The following is a 26,659-nucleotide window of genomic DNA, read 5'->3' on the forward strand; positions in this document are numbered from 1 at the left end:
AACTTCACTGAGGCTGCGTTCTAAGTCGATCTGAACTGAGGTGATCCCCACTAGCACCATGAGAAAGTCTTGCAGCATCTTATTCACCAGTGGTTCTCAGGCTGGACGGTTGCATCTTGGCACCGTCCAGGTTGAAAACTGTTAATCCTCTAGACATGGATTACAGCATGGGACAGAATGATGAAGAGGTGAGGGATATTGTTTTTTTTATGTTTTATTACAGGAGAACGAGGGCTTTGGTGGAATTAGGCGTTAGGTGAGTATAACTGTGTTTATTATTTTTAAATAAAAAGTAAAAGTGTGTTTTGTTTTATTTCTAATAAAAGACGTTATTCTGGCTGTGTTTATTTACCATGTAACTATAGGATTAGTAATGGATAGGTGTCTTATAGACGCCTCTCCATTACTAAGCCGTGAGCTTGATGTCACCTGACAATACAAAGGTGACATCAAACCCACAAATATAAACCCCACTTGCCACCGCTACAGGGCAAGTGAGAAGAGCCAGGCAAAGCAGCTGAATTGGTGCATCTAATAGCTATATTTAAGCTGGGAGAGCCAATATCCATGGCCCCTTACCAACCTGAGAATAGCAGCCCCCAGCTGTCTGATTTAGCAAGGCTGGTTGTCAAATATGATGGGGACCCCATGCTGTTTTTTTTAAATATTTATTTAAATAATGAAAAAACATCATGGGGACCCCTCTATTCTTGATAACCAGACTTGCTATGGCTGACAGCTGAGGGTTGCAGCCCCCAGCTGTCAGTTTTTGCCTGGCTGGTTATCAAAAATACAGGTTTTTGTTTTTTTATTATTTACAGCACAGGAGCGGCTGATAAATACCCTGTATTGTCGGGCCCACCATTCAAGTTAATTGGATTCGGGTCCGCTCTGCTCTATGACAAGCTGTATGAATGCATCATGCAACCATGCAGCCTGCTATCTAGATGTAGCAGAGCTGACTGTGAGGCCACATCTTGCTGTCCTTGACTTTTCTGCAGCAAATGTGCTGCAAAAAAACTCAACCTGCAATATTTAAATCCAAAAACAGCCACTGTTCGCTTTTGTAAAGCAAGAAATGACAATACGGCACAATGCACATGTATATTCAAAAAATAAATCAATTTTATTAAATACCAAATTGAATTAAAACACTAAGGCTGGCATCACACTCAGCGTATGGAAATACGGTCTGTATTTTACAGGCGTTATACGCAGAAATTATCCCAAAACAGTGTTCCGTATGTCATCTGTAGGCAGGGTATGTCTGCGTATTTTACGCATGTTAACCTCCGTATGTAATCTGTATGGCATCCGTAGTGCGTTTTTTTCTCGCAACCTTGCAAAATGGATATATAATGGATCCATGGGCTCAAATATTCGTGAAAACATATATACAGTCTATATATATATATATATGTCATCGAGACACATATATATATATATATATATATATATATATATATATATATATATATATTTATATTCCATACAGCACTAGATAGCAGAAAAGACGGTAAATCAATTGCCGGCTTTTGCAATCTCCTTATCAAACCCAACAGGATATGAGACATGGGTTACATACAGTATACCATTTCATATCCCTTTTTTTTTTTACATATTCCTCACTGATAATGTTAGTAGAGTCTGTGTGCAAAATTTGGGGGCTCTAGCTGTTAAAATAAAGGGATAAATCATGGAAAAAAACTGGCGTGGGCTCCCACGCAATTTTCAGAGTGGGAAAGCCAGTGACTGAGGGCAGATATTAATAGCCTAGAGAGGGACCATGGATATTGGCCCTCCCTGGCTAAAAACATCTGCCCTAGCCACCCCAGAAAAGGCATATCTGTAAGATGCCCCTATTCTGGCACTTAGCCACTCTCTTCCCACTCCCCCTGTAGCGGTGGGATATGGGGTAATAAAGGGTTAATGTCACCTTGCTATTGTAAGGTGACATTAAGCAATGAGACGCCTATCCATTATTAATCCAATAATATTAAAGGGTTAATAATACACACACATGAAGAATAAAGTATTTTATTGAAATAAAAACACACATGGGGTTGTAAAATCTTTATTATACACTTAATCCACCTGAAGACCCTCGTTCTGTAAAAGAACAAAAATAAAAAAGCAACAAAATCCCATACCTTTCCGGCGCGCAGTCACGTCCCACGATGTAAATCCATCTGAAGGGGTTAAATAATTTTACAGCCAGGAGCCTGCTAATGCAGCTGTGCTCCTGACTGTAAAATCTGGGGAATTAATGGAATGCAGGGGAACGTAGCATCGTAGACTTGCGGTGCTGCGCCCCCTGCTGGCATAAACTCATATGAACTCGAGCGTGGGAATTTTTCGGACTATTTTCTCACGCTAGAGTTCATATGCGTTTATGCCAGCAGGGGGCGCAATACGCTGACAAACGCAGCATGCTGCGATTTTCTATGCCCATAAAATACGGCAGAGAAATATACGGCAGAGAGGAGCTGCCCCATAGAAAATCATTGGTCGGTGTGCAATGCATAGTTTTTGCGCCTCTCATACTTCCGTAAAACTCTCTAGTGTGACGCCGGCCTAATAGTTTATATAAAAAGAATTACCTCCAATGTGAGGAACACACGTTACAAGGATTATCAACATATACACCTGCAGTAATCATGAATTGCAGTGAAAGCACTACTAGCAGAGCTTATAGCAGAGATCAGACCCAAAATTTACATGGCAAAGGATTCCGATTTTAAAGCCTAAATATAGGGTGATTACCACCAATCTATCTTGTGCTATGTAAACAGTATACAGTCAATAGATTAATGCCCCATGTAAAAAAAGGCATCACTATGTGCCCAGCTCACTAAAGCTCACATATTTAATTAAGAGTAACTGACTTACATGGTGTGTGATATCCGTGCAATTGTTCCTCCACCCCGACGCGCGTTTCGTCCACACTTCTTCAGGGGGCGTGTCAGGGAAGAGGGACGCCGGACTTTATATACACCCAAGCAACCAATTGGCCGCTATGTAACAATTACCAAAGCGTCAGTGTTGCCATAGAGATATCTCCTGTCTCCTTCTGCCGCAAAACCGGAAGTGGCTCGTCATCTCCGGTCTGTGGACAACAAACCCCCAGTCGCTCAGGTTTGAATGCAATGCGTGTCAATCAATTAATGCAATGCGTGTAATTATAGCACAATGATAATTGTGGGATCATAAAACAGTTTGATTTAAACCTGCAATATTTGTAGCGTTTTTTCACCATCCATTCAAGTTAATGGATGAAAAACACTGCAAACACGGTGAAAAAATGCTGAAAGAAGTGACATGCTCTCTGTCAGAGAAACACTGCAAAGCACAAAATCCTGATGACAAAAAAAAACAGTGTGTGTGCATGAGATTTCCGAAATCTCATAGGCTTTGCTGGTACTGTAAAAAGCAGCTGAAAATTATGAAAATTCCTATGTGCAAGAATATAACTACTATAATATTGCCCCTATGTTCAAGAATATAACTACTATAATACTGTCCACTGTGTACAAGAATATAACTACTATAATACTGCCCCTATGTACAAGAATATAACTACTAGAATACTGTCCCCTGTGTACAAGAATATAACTGCTATAATATTGCCACCTTTGTACAAGAATATAACTACTATAATACTGCCACCTTTGTACAAGAATATAACTACTATAATACTGTCCGCTATGTACAAGAATATAACTACTATAATTCTGCCCCTTTGTACAACCATATATCTACTATAATACTGTCCCCTGTGCACAAGAATATAACTACTATAATACTGCCCTCTATGTATAAGAATATAACTACTATAATGCTGCATTCTATGTACAATAATATAACTACAATAATACTGTCCTCTATGTATAATAATATAACTACTATAATACTGCCCCCTATGTACAAGAATATAACGACTATAATACTGCTCCCTATGTACAAGAATATAACTATAATACTGCCCCCTATGTACAAGAATATAACTACTATATTACTGCTCTCTATGTACAAGAATATAACTACTATAATACTGCCCCTATGTACAAGAATATAAGTACTATAAATACTGCCCCCTATGTACAATAATATAACTAAAATAATACTGCCCCCTATGTAGAAGAGTATAACTACTACAATACTGCAGTACTCTCTATGTGCAAAATGTCACCAAATCTTTCCTCATTTAATATCATTCTGATTTCAGGTGCTGAAATACATGGATTACATCTTCACAGGAGTTTTCACCTTCGAGATGGTGATCAAGGTAAGAAGTCACAGACCCTAGTGATGAAGAAGAATAACACTCGTATAATGCTTCCGTGCCAGCTGAGAACCTCTGCCAACCATTTGTAGTGAAGTGATGCTGATCCGCCACCACAGTGTTTTTATCCGACTGTCGCCACATAAGTTAATTAACATTATACGGCGATGTCACTGACTAATTAAAACCTCAGCATTTCTGGGAGCCCTGTACTCCACGCATTTACTAATTAAAATACAGAAACGTCTGCAAATATTATTCAGTGTTTGGAAATGTTTAAACTCCCGCTACAATACAATGTTCACGAAGGCGACTTATTCTGGTTGTGTAAAATAATTATGTGTGCGTTACAATTTCTTCATGGACTGGAGAATGTATCCACCATCTATTTATAATGGTGACGGGCATTTTTTATTATTATTTTTTTTCCCATCATAAAAATGTCATCTTTGTCAACACTAATTACAGTGTCTCATTAATAATTCACAAGTGCATAAGTAATTGTATTAGTCTCTAGAAAATTAACAAGGACGTCAAACATCGAAATGGCTAGCAGTTTCATCAGAATAGCGAATCCTATTATTGTAATCATCCTTATCAGGACTTACACATACACAGCCAATAGGATGACCATGATGTAATCAGCTTCTTGCCTTCCGCAGATGATTGACTTGGGATTGCTCCTTCACTCCGGCTCATATTTTCGTGATCTGTGGAACATTCTAGATTTTATCGTAGTCAGTGGCGCACTTGTGGCTTTCGCCTTCTCGTAAGTATTTTGTGGTCAGTCTCAAAATTTGCAGAGATCACAGACATTCTATATAATAAAAGGAAATGACAGATCGCAGCAAGTCGGGAGGAGCGATCTGCAACCATTTGCTGGCAAATGAGTTTCCTTTCATGGAGCCACATTTACTGCATGTAAGATTGTAGACTTTACAGAGGACCTGTTACCAGGTTGTAAGGGACCAGTTTTTGCTCCTCTTTATTCCCGCTGTACCCCTTAGTGTTCTGTTGTTTTTTTTATTAAATCGCCCATACGGCTCTAGTGATATGGGCTTTTTTCTTTGTTGCTAATTTTCCAAAAGGGTGTGGCTCACAGGGTAATTATGCAGTGCTGCCTAAAGACACGCCCCAGAGGATCCTGTGAGACACGCCTCCTTAGTAAAGACTATAAAACAGCATCAAATAAAAAGGCCAGGAAAAGAAAAAAATTATAAAGTACTCAAGGGAGCAGCAGGAATAAAATAAGAGGAAAAAATGGACACTTTTGTCCTGATTTAAATTACAGCTTCATAATAAAGGAAAATAACCTGTCTGAGAAAAGCTGTCAATTATACAGATTCTCTTATGGTTACTGTTGCTTGCAATTATCAGCAAAGTGTTTGTTTGTTTTTTTAAATTGTACCATAATATGCATATGAAAAGCAATGTATCTTATTTGCTCTTACTTACAGTATACCGCATATTGGCGTGTGTCCTATTTTTTTTGCATGATTTCTGCATAAAAATGGTCTCAAAAATGTAAAGCAGAGAGTTGTTTGAGCTAATTTTACATTGATTTTGACATAGAAAAGTCACAATCTGTGTTACAATATCAGCAGTGTGAACGTGCCTAGAGGAACACTTTAAAAGGTTTTTCCCCATCTTCATAATTGGTTATTGTCTGATAAATGCAAGCATTTTACTGTTTATTAAACCTTTCGGCTGTTCTTGAGATATTAATGATTTTCTTTTTTTTATATCTTGTTGCTTAGGAAACCGACCACCACTGATAGACAGAACATGTGCAATGCATACAAACTCTTTTCTTTTGAACGTATAAACTCTGTTTTTAAGCTGACCATGATTGTTGTTGACTCCTACTCCTACTCCTAGCCGACTTCAGCGCAGTGCTTATGGAGCACCCCCATAGGACCGTGGGGTACTCGGAGCTAGGCCCTTCGGTTCTCGGCGGGGATGTCGCGGTGGCTGACCCGGTCCGTGGCCCTAGGGGGAATGTCCGTTTGTAAATGGGGGAAAGATCTTTAAAGGGATAATGTTCGTGACGCCACCTGTGGTATTCAGGGTGACCGACGCTGCATTAAGGGGTCCGCTGGGGTGATGTTATGGCAGCTAGATGGTATACCTTCCCACAGGTGAAGTGTATCCCCAGGGCTTCCCAGAGGTGTAGAAGGTGATGGTGGATGATGTAAGGCGCAGTGAATAACGAGGACACAAGGTTGCAGTCTCTTTACCTTTACTGAAGGCTTCAGTGTCCACAATCCAGGGTACAGACCACAGGGTAGGCAGAGTCCGGCCGGTCTGAAGGCAAAACCAGAGTCCCCCTTATCCCGGTGGAATTCAATAGCCTTCCTCTAGCGCCTGGGTGTTGTAGTACCTCCCTGCTGAGCTTCTCGGTAAGGTCCTCACAACTATTGCAGATGTTATGTCTCTGTCTCTCTGTCCCCCTGATGAATAGGATAGGACAAACCCGTATGACTGATGGCCTGAGGCTTTTAACAGGGACTCTATCACGCCCCGGCCCCCACAAGTTGCCACCGTGCCTCCTGGGTATAAGGTCGGGCAGCTAACGTGGAATTAACTGTCCTGCCAGTTTCTGAAGTAAAGCGTAGAGATCCTTACTCCCTCTGTGTTCTGGCTACCGGATTCCTGCGTCTCAGAAAGGAGGCAGCCTTTTACAGGGCAGAACTCCTTCTGGTTTCTTCTGCTCTTTGCTATGACTTCGTTTCTCACTCGCTACAAGACAATTCCCTTCTGATGTCTCTTTCTTAGGATGCTGCCGCACGTGGGGCAGGCGCAGCTCCGTGGACCCTTGTCCTCCTCAGACCGCAGTCTGGATCTTACTGGAACTCGCTCCAGCCAGCTTCTGCCTGCTTCTGACTGACTTTCTGTCCAGACCACCAGTTTTACCTAATTGTGAGGAGTGCCCTAATAGATAGGACGTAGCTCCCCCTGGCGGTCTGGAGTATGAAGTGTGTTGTGTGGTTTGTGATACCTGGTAAAGAGATCTCCTTTATTGCCTTCAGACGTAATATCACTCCCCCTGGTGGAAGAATGACATTACTGCAACGACCAGGACTCTGGGGCGCTGCACTTACAAGCTAGGAACAGCGGTGGTCGGTTTCCTAAGCAACGGGCTGTAAACAACAGAACAGAAAAGTGTTAACACCTCATGAACGGATGCAAATTTTAATTAGCAGTAAATTGCAAAAGTGCTTGTTTTCACAAGCACTACCCGATAATAAAAGGCAATAAAAATTGGACTGACCCTCGGAATGCGTGACACACATGTACACATCCAGCATAGAATACAATATAAATGGTATTACAATAGTAGCAGAAACAAAACACAGTATCACAATGTCTGATGCATGAATCAAATGAGTCAAAAGCTACAAAATTCAGCTATTATCATTGGAGACCTGCTGCCCCCTGTAGTACTGTAGCTGCAAAAGCAAGCACTTCCGTATTAACATAGTATATCAGTTAGCTTTGCATGGAGTGTTCATCATTGTATAACTAGGCCAGGTTTGTCATCTAGTAACATATAACCATGTATGTATTTGTCTGCGCTGTAAGCGCTCTGTGCTGCTGTTGAGTCATTTTTCTTTGCACTGTGGGAATTCTGTGTGTATGTCACTGATTATAAGCTCTCTCTTTGTCTCCTTGTCGCTGGATTCTCTCTTTTCTCCTCTAGGAGTTTTGTTGGGTAAATTCAATTTCTGTTTTTTTTGGCACATACAGGAATTCCTGTATGTCTTCACGTATTACCTAGCGTCATTGGAATGACACCATCTGACCCTCTCTCCGCCATTTCAATCTTCCTAAAATCAGTCGCAATCACAACTCATTGAAGGGGTATTCTCATCTCACAAAAATGATGCCGTATCACTAGAGTATGCCGTAGCTAGGTGTCCCGTCAATCCTGAGAATGAAGGGGCTGCAGGACTGATGATTCAGCAGTGAGGACCCTCTCGTGTCTTTCTCTGCAGAGCAGCACCCCTGACAGCCACTGTCCAAGGAACAGCTGCAGTTCTCCTGCACAGCCGGTTGAAAAACCAGAAAATTGATCCCTTCATTCTCGGGATTGGTGGGAGGTCCCGGAGGTCAGACCCTCACTCCCCACAAAGTAATGACATAAGTCAGTGTAAAAAATAGGAGTCGCCCTTAAGTCCCTTTGTAACACACAGTAGAGGAAGATGTCATACGGACATTATGCACTGGTAGGTCCTTAACCAAAAAGCAGAATTACTGACCTATGTTTGTGGGGCCACCAAATACACTACCATTTAAATACTACAGTTAGCAGCAAATGTAAAATGTTCCTGCAGCGCCTCCACAGGAAAAAATGAAGCATTACACAGTCCCCCCTGAAGTCATTGGGTTTCCCATCAAGAACATGGATGAGCCAGGTCCTCATCAAGCAAGGAAATTGGCACATTGGAGGCATGCTAGTCACAAAAAATGCGCCAGATTTAGATGTCTTGTAACTTGCGGATTGCAATGGGCCCACAATTATTCTGCAATGTAGCATGGCCTTACTGCAATCTGCAAAACGTCTGGAGGAAATGAAATCCCCCTTTACCCATACATCACTGACACAATAGAGGCAGAATAGCAATCATGAGACTAACAATTTGAGCATTAAAGCTGCTGTAATGCTAGTGACCAATATAGTCCTTCCCAAAAAAAAACAAAACAGAATGGTTGCTCTGTTACATCGTCTTTCCTTCTACACCATGAATTTCATAAGCGTCCATGAATGTCGAGTGCCAGTCCACCTCTCATTATGATTAAACAGGGCTCAAGGCATGTTCTCTGCATTCAGTAATCCACCCATTCACTTCCCTCATTCAACCCTGACTAACCTCAGGAATACAATATAATTGTATTATAAGAGGGGCAACGGTAAACCGCACCCTCTCCTCCGCCATTCCACTCTGATGACCTGTTATACCTGTGCTGTGATGGACAGAATTCCCACATGAGTTAGTTTGTTTTTGTTCTTTTTTTTTACCTTAGAAGGTAATTTTTCAGGACAATTAAACTACTGAAACTAGTGCTACAGCTGTATAGGTCTTATTACAGCAAATAAATGATACCCGTCTTGTAGAAATCCGATGTTCCAGTGCTGAGAAATCAAGCTTTGAATCCACATGCAAATTAGATTACATTGGGGGCGTTTCAGTGCACTCCAACTGTGTTTACACGCCCCATTGCACTTCCAGGCTAATTTGCACATTGCTTTAAAGCTTGATTTCTCAGCGCTGGCACATCAGATTACTACAAGGCAGATATCTTTTTTATTGTTGTTTTTGTGATCTAAACAGCCATACCATTATTTTTACTTGAAAAGTCATCCTGACTGGTTCCTTAGAATAGTTGTATATCACACGGTTGTGATATTTGGAAGTGGAACTGTCATTATTTGGTTTTTTTTTTGTTTTTTTTTTGTCTAATCCGGCACATGGTATTACTCATAACAGGTCTGCATGAATAACCAGGATAAGCATGTGTACCGCATGTTCTGCATTAGGGGAAGGTCCCTGTAGGCTGTGGACCAGCACTGGTAATCTTGGGAATCAGGTTTTGGTTAATATTTAACAAGAATATACATCTGACTTAACCTAGAACAACAGCGCCAGGATTGAATGTTATCTGCGATCACTACACTGTTTGCAGTCTGTATCAGGAAATAGAGAATCCTTCAATCCTGGCCTGCTGCCTCCCTTCTTGCCACTGCTCCTGCATATCTGTCTAGTCAACAGCATGTGTGCGTATAATACAGAGGAACCAAACATGTACAAATATCATAATTCTATATTATCCATAGAGCGTGACACCGAAGGACGAGTACTTGCCCTTTGTGAAATAAGTAGAAAAATTAGCATTATTTTCTAGAAATGCCAACCTATACGAGTCCTGAATTCATGTTAGTGCTTCCAGACCATCAATTATTTTCTTTTGTGTTTTATTATCAATAATAATAATAAAACAATTAGAGAGTTATAAAAAAAAAACCTTCGTAATTCTACCTCTAGATAATTATTTTGTACGTTCTCAAGAATGGTTGGAGTTTCCATTTTATTGTGTAATGCTCATTGCCTTAGGTTACCGACCACCTCTACAGTCTATTAGTGGTGGCTGCTGCTTTTCTAGGCAGGGAGCGCAGCGCATACAAGCTCTTTTCTATAGAACTTGTAAGCAGTGCAGTGAAGCTGGCCAAGTTCATAGATCTGGCCATCTTTATTTCCCTGGCACGCTGGCATTAGACCATCAGGGAAATGCTAACAAATGTCAATCCATTGTCACCATTGCCAGTCCAGGTCTCTACCTTACGGTGGCCAAACACTAGAGATTTTGGTCAACCAAAAATGGCCAATTTAGACTATTTTCTGTCAGAGATTGATGCCTTTTTGTTATATGAGACATCTTGTCAAAAAGGGACAAGCAATAGATCTGCATCCCGTTAATGGAAGCCTAGACAGGGCACAGATAACGGCTGAGATTAGTTGATCATTTTGTCCTAATTGTTGTCCAATACGACAACCTTCACTGACCAACCACGGATGACAAGTCTTCTAGAAAGCAGCCATTTGAAATCCCAATGTATGGCCTGCTCTAGGCCGAGATTAGACAACCATAATGTGGGTTAAGTTTAGTGGCTGTAGGATACCTTCAATACTCTCGGTTGCTTGCGATTAGACTTAAAAGGATTGTCCTGGACTAAAAGTCACAAGGATACAGAATGTATGCAGTATATAGATCCAGGACAGCCCAGCTCTTAGTGCAGTGTGCTGTTGGCCATTCCTAGGTACTGCAGTTAGTGGGAGCTGAGCTGCAGTAACCAAGAACACATTGTACGGAGCTGTGCTGATCTGGCTCCATATATTGTATATATCTGGCCAGCATCAGGCCTGTTAACAGTTGATTGATGGGGATGCTATTTGTCAGACCCCCACCAATCCGATATTTGTCAGCTATCCTATTAAAAGGTCATCAATAATGTAGTCCTGGCCAATCCCTTTAAGCAAACTTAGACCTTGGGCTACATTAACTAGGATTTCTGGGACCCATTGGGTCTTCTTTCGGAGAATTGTGAACTGCAACCTGCATAGAAGCCCACAACTAAGCCTTCGATTGGAACTGGGCAGATGTTGGCTATGCAGGATAATAATAATAATAGAGACCTGTCCCGTACTGCCAAGGCACAAGAGACAGTATTAATTTGAATTGCACTAAAGAGGGTTTGCCCTTTCCATTTATCTCTATGGATGCAATATCAATTTTGACTTCACTAATCTAAAAAAGATGACACCAACTTTGGCCAAACAACTTTATCAAGAATACCACAATGTGGGCGACATAGATCTTCTGTTTTCTATCATGGTTCTCTGTATTATAAGTAACGGTGGCTGGCAAAGTATGACAACCCTGATGCATAATTCATTCATAAACTGAAGCGGGGTCTCTTCAAAAGAAGAGAACGAGGAACACAACTCCTTCGGGACGTCACTCGTTTTAGCGCACCTTCCTGTCTTTCGGATGCTGACTGTACCTCTGTGTGTGTGCTCTGTAGAGGGAACAAAGGAAAAGATCTGAACACTATCAAATCCCTGAGGGTCCTTCGTGTTCTGCGTCCTCTGAAGACCATCAAGAGGCTTCCCAAGTTAAAGGTTGGCTTTGGCTTTACATCATATTTTTCTAGCATCTGATATAAACCCATGTTAAGGAACCATTGGGGATTTATTTAACCCAAAGTAACCAATTGGGCAGTAGTTTTTAAACTAACTTTGCTGGTAGGTTTTTAAAGAGTCAAATATTGTTTCCACGCCATAGACTCGCTTGCCGGCACTGGCAACTGATGAGTGTTAGATCTTTGTCCAAGTTTTTTTTAACGGAAAACTAGTATCAGTCACATTGAAATCCAAATTAGTTATCCTTTGCTCTCAAGGGTGATAATTATCACACATACGCTCGCCCAGCTGAGTCCGGCACATGTATGTTTATGAAGTACATTAATGTGTTCTTAATGGGGAAAGGGAAACATGCTATTGCAAAACTCCTCTGACGACAGCTCATTTCCCGAGAGAGCAAAGAATGGAACATGTTGAGTTCCAACATGCCCGATCCTTCTTTTTTCCGACATCTGCCATTAGCTGGTGTAGGGTAAGCACACTCTCGTACACATCAGATGGTTGGCGAATGAGGCCAAAATCATCAGATACAGCGAATGTTCATCTACTGTGTATGGGCACTTAGCACACAAGCAAAACCCTCAAATGTAACAAATTCAAACCAGTAAATAGATTAAATTTTTCAAGAAATTAAAAAAGGGAAATAAAATAATGATTTCACATATATCAGAGAAAATTAAAATGCTTACAGAGCTGTTTCACTCTAATCTGTGTGGCTGGCCATCTCCTTTGGAATTAGGTAATCAAGCAAACTCCTAGTGGCTAACATGTGAGGCCCAGCATCAGGAATGTAGAGCAGATTTACGACCAAGATAAGACTTTGAGACTTTTAAAAACTTAAAGATCTTGGATCTCTTTGTCTGCTTATTAGAAATTAAGAAGGGAGGTTTGCATGAAATGTGTCTCTCCAATAGATAGGAAAATCATATTTTTGGAAACGGGATGAAGTGGCGAATGCAAAGCATGGTTTCACTCCGCTGAGTGATGACCAGAATCCTTTCAATTGAATACGGACCTGATAGACGTGGCTACACCTGTCATATTTGGTCTCTAATGTAAAGATAAAATTATGATTAAAAAATATTACGTCGATATTGAGCCCCTGCGACTCTCAGAAGTAAAGATATCATCAATGTATTGACTCTCAAAATGTTCTAAAACTGAAGCCACATCCCATGTCCATCCCTGTAAGGAGTCATCAAGGGGAGATATGTGGGTGTAACTTAGGAGCTACTAAAAGGTAAATGTCAACTTTTGGGCATCATCAGCACTTGGAGGCGCAGGTCACTGTGGGTGCTGTCTGATTTCCTGGAGTGCCTCCCTCCATGAATCTGAAAGCATTTCTGTGACAACAGGTTTAGTAAATTTCTTCTGTTTATCCTCTTTGTTTTATGTAACTGTATATGCTGTATTGTTTTGTCCCCTTTGTAAAATCTTTTGTATATTTTTTATAAACACTGCCTATTGTTCTGGATTAATATAAAATGTAATACTTCTGTTCCTTTTGTTCAATAAACTGGACCGCAAAACCACCAGAAATCAGGCGCCCAGTCACCCTGTATAAAGAACAACTGGTGATGGTAGCGACTAGTTCTTGGGTTATCATAGAGTCAGCAGTGACCGTACTGGAGTATATATATATATTCCATGTGTTTGAATCGGAGGGTATATACCATATGTTCACTGTTAGCTTCCCAATAACTGGCCTATTAGTGGAAGCAGCCTGCGGCCCCCTCCGTAAATCATCGGTCAATCACGTAATTGTCTGCATGATAGGGGGCTGCAGAGAGCTGTTCGTGACAAAAAGATAACAGCGGGTGGATCTGCAGCACCTCCCAGGTTGTGATCTTTGACAATATATATGTATTTTTTTTAATAACAGCACAAGCTGACATTACCATCTTCTCTTTTTGCTAGGCCGTCTTTGACTGTGTGGTAAACTCTCTGAAGAACGTGTTGAACATCCTCATCGTGTACATGCTTTTCATGTTCATCTTTGCCGTCATCGCAGTTCAACTCTTCAAGGGCAAATTTTTCTACTGTACAGATGAATCAAAAGATCTAGAAAAAGACTGCAGGTATGTGATGGCTGCGCCAAGGATATGACCTGATGAATTATATTGGATTCAATGTCCTCATGGCTTTCTCTTTGTCCAGGGGAGAATACTTGAACTATGAAAATGACGATGTGCGCGCTCAGGCTAGGCAATGGAAGAAATACGAATTCCATTATGACAACGTGCTCTGGGCTCTTTTGACCCTTTTTACTGTCTCCACCGGAGAAGGGTGGCCCAAGTGAGTATCTGATTTGTAGAAACTAAATATTGGTCTTATGTCTTTTCCAAATAAGTCAAACCAAAGATGGTTATACTAATGAGATCATGTAATGCATGCAGAGTCGTTTCAACTCCCCCTATGTAAGATGTCAGAGAAAAGAAGAATCAGGCATGTTGATTTTCAAAAGCCCAATCCTTATATTCTTCAGGGAAATTTCTCACTCTCCTCCCCTTATTGAGATCACTTGCAGGCTTGGCCGAGCATGGATGTGTAAGGCGGAGAGATGGAAATAATAGTTATTGAGCATTTGGCTGACGGCTATCTATGGTGTATGATCAAATTTAAAATAAAATTTGTTTAAGGACAGAGTATTGTGTGAACAGGACTGTGGTGGACATAAGGAAATGATTAATGGTTGATGATAGACAGAAAAGAGTGATGAGAGGGGAGTTAATTGTTGACAGAGAATGGAAGGCCCCAGTATAGGGAGGGAGCAGAAAACATGTAAGGAAAGGGTTAGTGGGTCAATAGTAAGATACCATTTATAGGACGATAACAGTTATAAAACAAGTCTAAATATAGCGTGATGTTCTTGTTTTTCAGTGTCCTTAAACACTCTGTGGATGCCACCTATGAGGAGCAAGGTCCAACACCAGGCTTCCGAATGGAGATGTCTATCTTCTATGTGGTTTATTTTGTGGTCTTTCCTTTCTTCTTTGTAAACATTTTTGTAGCTTTGATTATTATCACGTTCCAAGAGCAAGGCGATAAAGTTATGTCAGAGTGCAGTCTGGAGAAGAATGAGGTGAGAGCAAGTTGGGGATGGAGAATAGAAATACCAAAACCAGTATAATCCTATCCGGTATGTCATTACATTCCATCACATCAAACGTATCCTCGTGTGTAACTCCAAGACACGCAAGGTAATACTTTCCATCTGCCTTGGAACTAGAATTTGCAAGATAGCAGGTCAATCCTTGCTGAAATACTCTTCTCAAAAAAATAAAGGGAACTCTTAAGCAACACAATGTCTACAAAAGTCAATTACACTTCTGTGAAATCAGCCTATCCAGTTATGAAGCAAGACAGATTGTGAATCAATTTCTGCTGCTGTTGTGCAAATGGAACAGCCAACAGGTAGAAATGATAGGCAATTAGCAAGACAACCCCTATAAAGAAGTGGTTCTGCAGGGGGGTGACCACAAACCATTTCTCTGTTTTCATGCTTTTTGGCTGTTGTTTTGGTCACTTTTGCTTTGCATTTTGTCATTGCTATTGAGTCGCCCACCAGGGCCGTGGGGTACCCAGTACCGGGTCCGGTATTCACAGGGGGATGTCACAGTGACGACCCAGTCCGTGGCCCTGGGCGCCCATGTATATGGGAAATTGAATAAAGTTTATGTTTGTGATGCCACCTGTGGTATTCGGTCAGTGAGGACCGACGCTGCTTTAAGGGGGGTCCTCTGGGGTGATGTTATGGCAGCTAGATGGTTTAACTTTTCACAGGTGAAGTATATCCCCAGGGCTCCCGGTGTGTAGATGGAAGATGGTGAATAGTGCAGTAAATAACGAGGACACAGGTTTGCAGTCTCTTTACCTGGTTTACTGAAGACTTCAAGCAGCCACAGTCCAGGGTACCAGATCACAGGGCAGGCAGGGTCCGGCCGGCTTGGAAGTGAATTCAGAGTCCCCTTTACCAGGTGGAGTTAAAAGCCTTCCTCATAGCATGGTGGTGTTGAAGTCCCTTACTGCCTATGACTACTGATAAGGTCCTCACAGTTCTTTCTGTCCTCCATAAAGGTGGGACATAAACCTGTATGACAGGTGACTCGAGCCTTTTTACAGGATCTCTATCATGACCCGGGCTCTATGTGTCACTGTGCCTCCTGGGTATTTGGGCAGACAGGTGACATGTAATCCAGCTGTCCTACTGGTTTCTGCTGTCAGTCTTAGAGTCTCTCACAACCTCGGTGTTCCGGCTACCGGTAATCTGCGCCAGCCAGGGAGGTAGCTAATTCACTGCTCTGCTCCACTGGTGTCCCTCTCCTGTGCTTCGCTCTCTCACAGGCTCACTACAATCTGTTCGGCTTTCAGTATTATCTCTGTCCAGGAGCTGCAGCACTTTCTCGTGGCTGCACGGCTTCTCATACGTTCTTCCTGCCTCTGACTGCTCCAGTCTCCTCTCTGGCACTACCTGACTAACTTTTTCCTTCAAACCACAATATATCTCTATATGCAGGGGAGTCACCTAGAAATAGGATCAAAAGATGCCCCTTGTGTCCTGGAGTGTGAACATGTTGCATGTTTGTGTTACCTGGTGAGAGTTATCCTTCATCGCTTCCAAGCGTGACATCACTCTCCCTGTGAGGAAAGCAATGCCACTGTGATGACCAGGACCCTGGGGCGTCACACTATCACTCGTAAAAGTACTGTACAGTAGCATGAGCCAGTGTTTACAACCCACAGAAGTTGCTCATGTAGTGCAGCTCATCAAGGATGGCACAATGCAAGCTGTGGCAAGGAGGGTAGCTGTATTTGTCAACACAGTGTCCAGAGCATGGAGCAGATACCAGGAGACAGGCCAGTAGACTAGGAGACATGGAGTGGGCCGTAGGAGGGCAACAACCCAGCTGCAGGACCGCTATCTCCTCCTTTGTGCAAGAAGGAACAGGAGGATCAGTGCCAGAGCCCTGTAAAATGACCTCCAGCAGGCCAGTAACATCCATGTGTCCGCTCAAACTGTCAGAAACAGACTCCATGAAGGTAGTATGAGGCGCCAACATCCACAAGTGGATGTTGTGCTTACAGCCCAACATCCTGCAGGGAAATAGGCATTTGCCAGAGAACATCAAGATTGGCAGATTCGACACTGGCGCCCTGTGCTCTTCACGGATGACAGACGTGACAGAGACCGGAAACGCAGGGGAGAACGTTCTGCTGCCTGCAGCATCCTTCAGCATGACCGGTATGGCAGTGGGTCAGTAATGGTGTAGGGAGACATTTCTTCGGAGGGCTGCACAGCCCTCCATGTGCTAGCCAGAGGTACCCTGACTACCATGAGGTCCTGGTATGAGATCCTCAGATCCATTGTGAGACTATCTGCAGGTACCACTATTGATCATCATTTCCTTGTCTTGCGGCATTTCCACTGAAGTTGGATCAGCCTGTAATTTGATTTTCCACTTTGATTTTGAGTATCATTTCAAATCTAGACCTCCATGGGATATTAATTTTGATTTACATGGACCCTTTTTATGTTCTACTGTTCTCAATGCATTCCACTATGTAATGAATAAAGATTTGCAACTGGAATATTTCATTCAGTGATATTTAGGATGTGTGATTTTAGTGTTCCCTTTATTTTTTTTGAGCAGTGTATTTCTGACTTTAAGGGAGCTGAGCAAACCAGACACATATACTTATAGATACGTATCGTATTTTTTTTTCAAATGCATGATCTTAGAATATAGAGTAATTAACTGTGTATTATCCTAATCTATAATTTTGTCCAAAATGTTGCTAAGGATGAAGGAATTTAATTGATGGGAAAACAGGTTGTCCAATATGGCCCGCCATCAGTTTCAACTTCTGCCTAAAGAAGAAGTCTGCATCATTATTGGAGTCATCAAGGATGATATCTAGGAGATAGGGAATTCTCTGAGAAAAAGACAAAGCCCTTAATATTGTGTGATTGTCAGAACTTCTGTAAGACCAGGTTGATCCTGGTAGACATGCTTTATTTCCAAAATATTTTTTTTTCTCTATTCTCATAGAGGGCCTGCATAGACTTTGTTATCAGCGCCAAGCCCCTAACACGATACATGCCTCAAAATCGGCAGTCATTTCAGTACAAAATGTGGCGATTTGTGGTTTCTCCTCCATTTGAGTACTTCATTATGGTAATGATTGCTTTGAACACCATCGTCCTCATGATGAAGGTAAGACCTTCCTCATAGTTATAGGTTGAGTTGAGATGTAACATATTCAATGACAAGACTTGAACCAAAGCCCATAATGTGAAGTTTACAGAAGGCGCTTTCACAATTGAAATAATCATTACGTTAGCAGTGTGAAATCATTTTGTGTCCTTGTTTTCTACTAGTTCTATGGAGCATCTGATACATATGAAGAGATGCTAAAATGTCTGAATATCATCTTCACATCAATGTTCTCACTGGAGTGTATTTTGAAGATTGTCGCCTTTGGTGTTATGGTAAGAATCTGCTTTCAAGATCACAATTATTGATAGATCCCAGGTTATAATGCTATATTGTTCATATTTGAAATAAAAAAAATTAAAACTTTTATAAATGTAATAGAGACAGGTCAAAAGTTTTTTGGGGGTCTGCATGTGGAGATCTACACTGATGGCTAAAACAAAGAAGCAGAAGTATTTAGCTACAATGATAATGAAGATTTGATCCATCTTGGATGTGGGAGGATAGAGAAGCTCGACTGACCACTTCTGCTACTTCATTTTAAAGATTTGTGGGGGTCTTGCCACCTGGGTGCCTACTGATCATAACTTTCAAGTTTTTTTTTTTAATTACTTTTGCACATAAGGCTATAACTGACTAAACATAAGATAATTATCACCCCCCAAAAAAGCATTTTTTGTCATAGGCAACCAGAGTATGAGTGGATACAATTAAGGACTCAGGCAAAGTATTATGCTGCAAAGATCTCCAGCAAAAGACCAAAGGCCCGATTCATGAAACATTTTGCTTAAAAAAAAAAGATGACATGAAACTGGTACAAAATATTTGAGACTTTTCAAATTTTTATGCCGAGAGGGTGAAGACTAGTGCTGCCCGAATAAACTCTCTCTATTTTATGGCACAGAAGTGGCATAAACTACAGGAAAAATTTACTCCGGTCCAAGACTGGAATACATTCCTGTCTCTGGCGCATGGCAGCTAAAAGAAGCGCTAAATTCATTAAAAGGCACATGTCTCTTATTGAATTTACCCATCTTATTCTAATGTGAAAGGAAGGAGGATTCGGTCTGCCACAACCATACAGGTAATGTAAAACTAAATTTCTCCTTCGCCTCATTGGGGGACACAGACCGTGGCTGTATGCTGCTGCCACTAGGAGGCTGACACTAAGTAATACAAAAAAGTTAGCTCCTCCCCAGCAGTATACACCTTCCTGCTGGCTCTCAGCTAACCAGTTCATGCTTAGTGTCTTAGGCCTCTTTCACACTTCCGTTTTTTGCCATCTGTCGCAATCCGTCATTTTGGTAAAAAAACGGATCCTGCAAATGTGCCCGCAGGATGCGTTTTTTTGCCATAGACTTTTATTGACGACGGATCGCCACACGTCGCATTCGTCGTGCAACGGATGCTTTGTGTGTTGGCGGACCGTCGAGATGAAAAGACGTTCAAGGGAATGTTTTTTCGTCCGTCGGATCCGCCATTTCCGACCGCACATGCGCGGCCGGAACTCCACCCCCTCCTCCCGGACTTCATAATGGGCAGCGGATGCGACGGAAAACTGCATCCGCTGCCCACGTTGTGCACAATTTTGCACAATGTCCGTCGGTACGTCGGGTCGACGGTTTGCGACGGCCCAGTACCAACGTAAATGTGAAAAAGGCCTTAGGAGGCACAGGTCTGGTTTCCAGACCTCCCTTTTTTTTCTTTTCTTTTTCACCATGGAAGATGAGACAGGGGCGACGAACCCTTTTGAAGGGGTCCGATCTCCCCAAACCAACAACGGGCGAGCACGCGGAGTGTCACCTCCACGTATTCTCTCCCGCAACGTGGGACAATATGCCAGACTCAACCCTGACCACCCTAAGGTAACGAAACCGTAGGCTGTACAGGCGCATATGGACAGTCCGTGCGGCCCCCACTGCATCACCAATGCTCAGGCAACAGTAATGAAAGGAGGCGGACAGTCCCTCTCCTCATCCCCTGAAGGGAAGATGGAGATAGGGTGCCTGCACCATCCTTTATGCAGCCCCCCTCTAACCTTAATCTCTGGAGCATGCGAGGTGGGGGGCTGGGAGGGCTCCTGCTGCGGCGCAGTTTTTCCCCTGCCGTTCAAGATGGGAAGCCTCGCTCCAGCCCCGTGCCCGTGTTCTCGGGTGCTGGGAGTTCCCTGCTGCTGGTGGCGCCAGGCTGCGGGCCGAGATCCCGTTCCTGCCTTTCTCTTCCGGGTCCGCCCCCTCCATACTCGGGCGGGCCTCAGATAATTTAGTCCCCGGCTTCTGGTGCGGTTAGGCCGCAGGCGGAAGTCCCGCCCCTTTTAGGAGCGTGATCTTCCGGCGGCTCCACCCCCTCATCCTCGGGCGGATGCCAGGGGGAAAAATTTAGCCCCCGGCTTCGGCCTCCGATAGGCCGCGAATCGAAACTCGGCCATTTCCAGCAGGATCGTCCAGCAATCTTGGCGCATTTTTTATATGGGACATCCCTGATGCTTCCTCCTGTGACGGGTTCCACAGGACAGCCGGAGACACAGGACTGGGGTAAGTGCTACTCCCCCCAGCCTGGCAACTGCAATATATATATTCCTGCAGCTTATCCAAATTCTGATTATAACAGCAGCAGGTCCAGCATGTCTAGAAGGACCAAATCTCATACGCTTTTATATATGCCGCATGTGTGGCCTGTCGGTCAGCTTTTCTGCTTGCCCAGAGTAATCATCTCTGTGAGGCCTGCGGTTCCGAGCGCGCTCAGGAGCCCTCTCCTGCGACTCAGCCCAGTGTGTCAGGAGCAGAAAGCGTGGTCTTCCCCCCAGAATGGGCTTTGTCTTTGTCGCAATCTATGGCGTCCCTAACAAAGGCAATCGAGTCCCTTCAGACCCCATCTGGGTCCAGGGGCAGCGGTTTGCCTGCCCTGGAGAGGTCCTCTGACTCACAGGAGCCTCCAGCCTGCAGGGGATGCTCTCACTAGGCAGACGCGGGGAAAACGAACCCACACCGTGTCTCCCGGTCTGTCAGGTGCATCTGCATCCCTGAGTTCCGTCTCTCGTTCACCCTCACCAGCGGAGATTTGTGAACATAGTTCGGAGTACGATTCCGAAGGGTCCCTCAATTTAGAGGTGCCTGATTACTAGGAGTCAGTAGACAGCCTCATTGAAGCCGTCAACCAAAACCTGGGGGTAGAGCTCGTATCCACCTTGGCTTCCGGTCATAAGGTGTCTTTTAAGCAGCCCCATAGAGTTTTTGTTCTCATCCTGAGTTTGAGGATTTAGTACAGCGTCTCTGGGAGCGGCCGGATAGGAAGTGGGCGGAATCCCCTTCGGTAGACCCTCCCGTATCTCGTTTGGCTTCTAAAGACGTTATTACCCATTCTTAATGGTTCTTCTATTAGGGATCCAACCGATCGACTTATAGAAGGCCTGGTGCATTAAGTATTTGAGGCCTCAGGCTCAACCCTCTCGCTCTCTTTTGCGGCGTCTTGGGTGGCCAAGGCCATATCCTGATCAGAGTCTTTGAGGAGAGCTCAACAGGATAATGATCTGCCATCAGAGGTGACCGGGATTTCATATAAGGTCGCCCTAGCAGGTAACTATCTGATTAATGCGTTCTTGGATGAAGTCTCTTACTGCTCTGCTCTATCAGTGCGGCCGATTATTTGGCGAAAAATTGGATCAGCTCATTTCTGATAACACAGGAGGAGAAAGCAAGGTTTAGGTAGCATTTCGTCACCAGTTTCAGGCTCGTTTTAAGTCTTTTCAGGTGGATCACAGCGGCAAACCCCACTGGCCCAGGTTGACCTAATCAAGACAGAGATCGTCTGATCTCTTACAGAGCCAACCCATTGGGAAAAACGTGGTTACAACAGCCTAAATCAGAAGGATCTAAGTCCCACAGATTTTCGGCCAAATATCTGGAGGCAGGCTCAGGTCGACACCAGCATATCATTTTTTTCAGCCAATATGCAAACACGTGGGGTATCCCCTCCACGTATACCTCCCTACGATGTGAGATGCCATGCCTGGTCTGATTCATAGGGGCGACGGGTTTTAAAAGGCACCGATCTCCCCATACCATCAATAGACGAGCACATGGAGTGTCTCCTCCATGTATACTCCTCTGCGGCCAGACCTAACACCGGAACCAGCACTGTCCACATGGAGACCTGAACTCTGTGGTTGTACAATGGCAACCCTTTTTTGGCATCCAAGCACTCCCCTCTGCATAACCACTATTTAGCAGAGGAGGCAAGAAGGCGGACGATCCATCTCCACTTCCCTGTTAAGAGGGTGGTGGATCAAGGGTTCATCTTTTTAACTCCGCACTGTCAAAAGAGAGCAGAGGTTGCAAGAGACTGCTTTTTCTGACCTTCTGGATGCAGCCGGTCATTCTGTCACGTGGCAGATTAACCGGGGGAAATCTCCTGTGGCATACCTACCAGTATTCCTGCCCGAGGGGTTATAAATTAAAATTACTACTGACTATCAGATAGCAGATCTGTTTCATTCCTTCTTTCAGCCTCAGGTTTAGTGCTCTCCTTAACCACCCCTTGGGTTGCTAGAGCAATGGTCTCCTGGTCAAAGACCGTTACTACTTTGATTCACAACAGTAACCTTTTCCTGAAGACAGTACAACTGGTCAATCAAATTTCTTGTGCAGAAGACTAGCTGGATCACGCCTCTCGGACGTGGCTAGTTGCGCGGCGCTGCCAGCAGCAAATACCATTATAGCTCAGAGAATGGAAGTGTACTCTGCGTTCAAAAATCGCCTCTGACATCTCTCCCTAGGATCACATGTATCCTATAGACAACCAGCAGTGGAAGAGTTTTCCAGGACGATCCAGATCTAAGGGATCTTGGTTCCAAATAGAGGGACCGAAAAGTAAGACTAATCCTGGACCTCAAACTTCTACCAAGCTTGACAAGGTCCTCCTTCTTTGGATGGAGTTTCTTCGCTCAGCTATTTGTTCAACAGAAAAGGGTTGAGTTTCTGGCATCCACCGACATTCGTGATGCTTACGTTCACGTTCCTATTTTCCCCTCTTTTTTGCTTTTCCATTCACAAACAGTATTTTCAAGTCACAACCTGGTCCTTCGGCCTTGCTACCGCACCCTGAGTGTTCGCAAGGGTCATGACAGCTATCATGTTCCTCTTGCACCCTAGAGGCATGGTCGTCCTGCCCTGTTTGGTCGATTTTCTAGCCGCTCTTCCAGGACTACGCTGAGTCGTCTATATCAATTGCTATACCCTCGTCTATATCAATTGCTATACCCTCTCACCTGGATTGGCTGAGAGCTTCATCTAGACATGTTTTTCCTAATTTTCAGCCCAGCAGAAACCCTTTTTAAGGATGATCCTGGACACTTCCAGGGGGTTGGTAATTCTCCCTTGAGACAAGGCCGTGGCTCTTCAACTCAGAACTCTCTTACTTGACCTCTCATTCCCTCATTCCATTCGATTGCTGGAAGGGTCATGAGGAATAATGGTGACAGCAATGGAAGCTATTTTCCTTCGCTTCGCTCATTTTCTGTAGGTCAAACAGGCTTTCTAAGGGTAGTCTCTGAGCTCCTTCCTCATCCGGGAGAGTTCCTTCCAGATCAATGATTATTAGTAACCACCGTTGACAGCCTTCTTCTCCCGATCGTTGTTCTGGGGATCCGAACGATATGGCTAGTCCTACAGCAGGTCCTCTGCTTTCTGGTGGGTCTCCCATCTGAATTCAATCGTCAATCTTCTAACAGGTATCCACGGTCAGGCATCATGTACGAGGTGCCTCACATTCTCTGATGGGCCGAGATCTATCATTCGGTGATCTCGGCAGTACACATCCCAGGCATAGACCTCTGGACAGCAGACTTCTTCAGCTGTCAGGGTCGCACCTCAAGTGAGTGGGAACCTCTCTCGGAAGTCTTCTATCAGATCTGCCTTCTCTGAGGCACTCCAGATGTAGATCGGATGACGTCCAGACTGAACGCCAATGCACTCGAGTTCATAGTTTGGCCTCGAGATCCAAAAACCGTTGCAGTGAATGCTCTGGTTCTTCTGTGGTACCAGTTTACGTAACCCCCCCTCCGAGAGTCGTTTGGAAGCGGGAATGGCCCCAGTGGTCTTGGGAGATCCGCACGGACCACATTAGGTTCTTTTTTGGTTTGCGGAGCTAGGACTTTTCCGTCTTATTCCAACGAAACTGCGAGTAGGGTCTTTCTCGCAAGGAGTTTTCACATGTGGTCCTTCCCTTTCGCATACCATTAGAACTTTGGGTTCTTAATGGTCCTGGGTGTCTTACAGTACACTCTTTTTTGATCCAGACAGACTTTACGATCAGGGAAGGTCTCCTCTTTTTTCTCTGCGATCTCGTCATCCTGACGAGTCTTTGGAGCTAGCCGCTCTGTTCTTCAGACTTTTTTTCTGATTACCATCAAGGCAAAGTTGTCCTCAGGTCATTCCCATCCCTTGTTAACAGTCCACAAAAAAGGGGGATGGGTTCTCCATATTCTGGACGAAGTAAGTGCTCTGAGTAGTGTGGTGCAGTAAAAGGTGTAGTGCTGGACGGAAGATATATTTCTCCCAGCAGGATAAGTTTTGGCCTGTTATTTTCCTAAGGTTGAGGACCTGCAGTGATGTCACGATCATGTGATCAGCCCATGTGATGGATACCTCACCTGTGGGTGTGGCTATAGACTATGTAATGGAGTTTCTTTTGTTTGGCACATGTTATTCTGGGGATGGAACTAGGCTGGAAGGAGCCTGAACTGTTTTTCTCTCCCACACATGTCACAAAGGTTGGTGATATGACTGTTAGCAACCCTGGGAATGGCACCTGGCTGAAGCCGCTGACTTGGCAGCCGCTTAGTTAAGCCCGTCCCGTGTAAGGGTGAGTCTGAGACCAGTGGTTCTCCAAGCTGGAGTATGTTTGTTTTTTCTCTTACTTTCTGTCTCGGACTGTTTAAAGTGACAATAAACCACTGAAGTTTGGACTGGAAGCCTGTGTGTTGCCTCATTACTGCGGCCCTACCATTGCTCACCAGAGCCAATCCCTACAGTTGGTGTTCGAATGCGGGCATACGCAGTGAAGCCAGGCTATTTTTGCTTATTTTTACTCCAGCTTATGTCCTGGGTGAAAGGAGTGGCGCAGACCCAGTCGGGGAACTCTGCAGAAATGGAGGCCACAATAAAAGTGCTTGTGGACGCTATGCGACAACAGCAGCAGGCTACACAGCAGCAGCAGGAAACCAACCAGCTGTTGATTCAGCATATCAATATCATAACAAGGAACTTCACGGGGAATCCATGATGTACGGAAAGCGGTTCGTACAGCGATCCCCAAAATGGAGAAATCTGATGACGTCGAGACGTACTTGGAGATGTTTGAGGGAGTAGCTGAGTGGGAGAGACTACCCCGGGACCAGTGGGCAGAAGTCATTGCTCCATTTCTGGCTCCAGGACCTTTGAAGGCCTATCAAGATCTATCCCCTGAGCAGAGGGAGGACTACGCAGTCGTCAAGGGTGAGATACTGGCACGTCTTGGGGTAAATGTGTTGGTCCGGGCCCAGCGGGTACATCAGTGGGAGTTTAACCCCTCCAAGCCAGCTCGCTCCCAATATTATGACCTGTTGCACTTATTTCAGAAGTGGTTGCAGCCTGAGGTTCTGTCTCCCGTGGCCATACTGGACCGCATAGTGACTGATAAATTTTGGAGGGGTTTGCCCCGCTCCCTCCAATCATGGGTCGGGCAGGCGTCCCCTACTAATGCGCTCCAGATGATGGATCTGATAGAGCGATATGGGGCCACCAAAGAGCTCCAGGGAGGGACTCCCCGGAAGGTGTCCGGAAGGTTCCCTAAATCTCCACCCCTAGCTCGGCAAGCAGAGCCCAGGAAGGCCACTCAAAACTTATCTGGAGGAGAAAGAGGCCCCATAGTCTGCTGGCGGTGCCAGGAGCCTGGCCATATGAGAGCTGAATGCCCCCACCTGACTGAGCCCATGGAGAAAAACTTTGGGTATCGCCAATCCCATTATGCCGAACTGATTTGCGCTACAGGTATCCAGGAGGGATCCAATATGGGACATTTGTGTAAGGTGGATGTGGAGGCTACCCCAGCCGTGGCCCTACTGGACTCAGGGAGTCTTGTGACCCTAGTACGAGCCAGTCTGGTTCAGTCCAGCGAGTACACTGGTCGGAAAATTGGGGTGTTGTGTATACATGGGGATTTAAAAGACTATCCTACCGCCCTAGTGGTGATATACACGCCAGCGGGGAGGCGGTGCCACGAGGTGGGGGTTGTGGTTAGTTTACATTATGAATTGATACTTGGTAGAGATTTTCCTTTGTTTTCTGTACTTTGGCCCACAGTTGTCTCACCCAGTGGACAACTGCCGACACCGCTGACAACCAGGCTACATTCTCCAGAAGAGGGGCATGAACCTGGTAGCCCAGAGGAAGAAAAGTTGGCGGTAGGGGTGACCTCCCCTTCGG

At 44.2% G+C, this 26,659-nt stretch overlaps 1 protein-coding gene across 1 annotated transcript in view; it reads left to right on the top strand.

Moving 5' to 3' along the window:
- The window catches only part of CACNA1B (calcium voltage-gated channel subunit alpha1 B), a 386,102-nt gene that overhangs the window by 264,322 nt on the left and 95,121 nt on the right, over positions 1 to 26,659 (top strand). The window contains exons 24-31 of the mRNA XM_077284262.1: positions 4,226 to 4,285; positions 4,945 to 5,051; positions 11,865 to 11,961; positions 13,900 to 14,060; positions 14,140 to 14,277; positions 14,863 to 15,064; positions 18,033 to 18,197; positions 18,362 to 18,472. Of these exons, the coding sequence (XP_077140377.1) occupies positions 4,226 to 4,285; positions 4,945 to 5,051; positions 11,865 to 11,961; positions 13,900 to 14,060; positions 14,140 to 14,277; positions 14,863 to 15,064; positions 18,033 to 18,197; positions 18,362 to 18,472 (1,041 nt within the window). The remainder of the gene's footprint in view (positions 1 to 4,225; positions 4,286 to 4,944; positions 5,052 to 11,864; positions 11,962 to 13,899; positions 14,061 to 14,139; positions 14,278 to 14,862; positions 15,065 to 18,032; positions 18,198 to 18,361; positions 18,473 to 26,659) is intronic.

This window comes from Ranitomeya variabilis, chromosome 2 (genome assembly GCF_051348905.1).
Source record: "Ranitomeya variabilis isolate aRanVar5 chromosome 2, aRanVar5.hap1, whole genome shotgun sequence".
NCBI lineage: Eukaryota > Metazoa > Chordata > Amphibia > Anura > Dendrobatidae > Ranitomeya > Ranitomeya variabilis.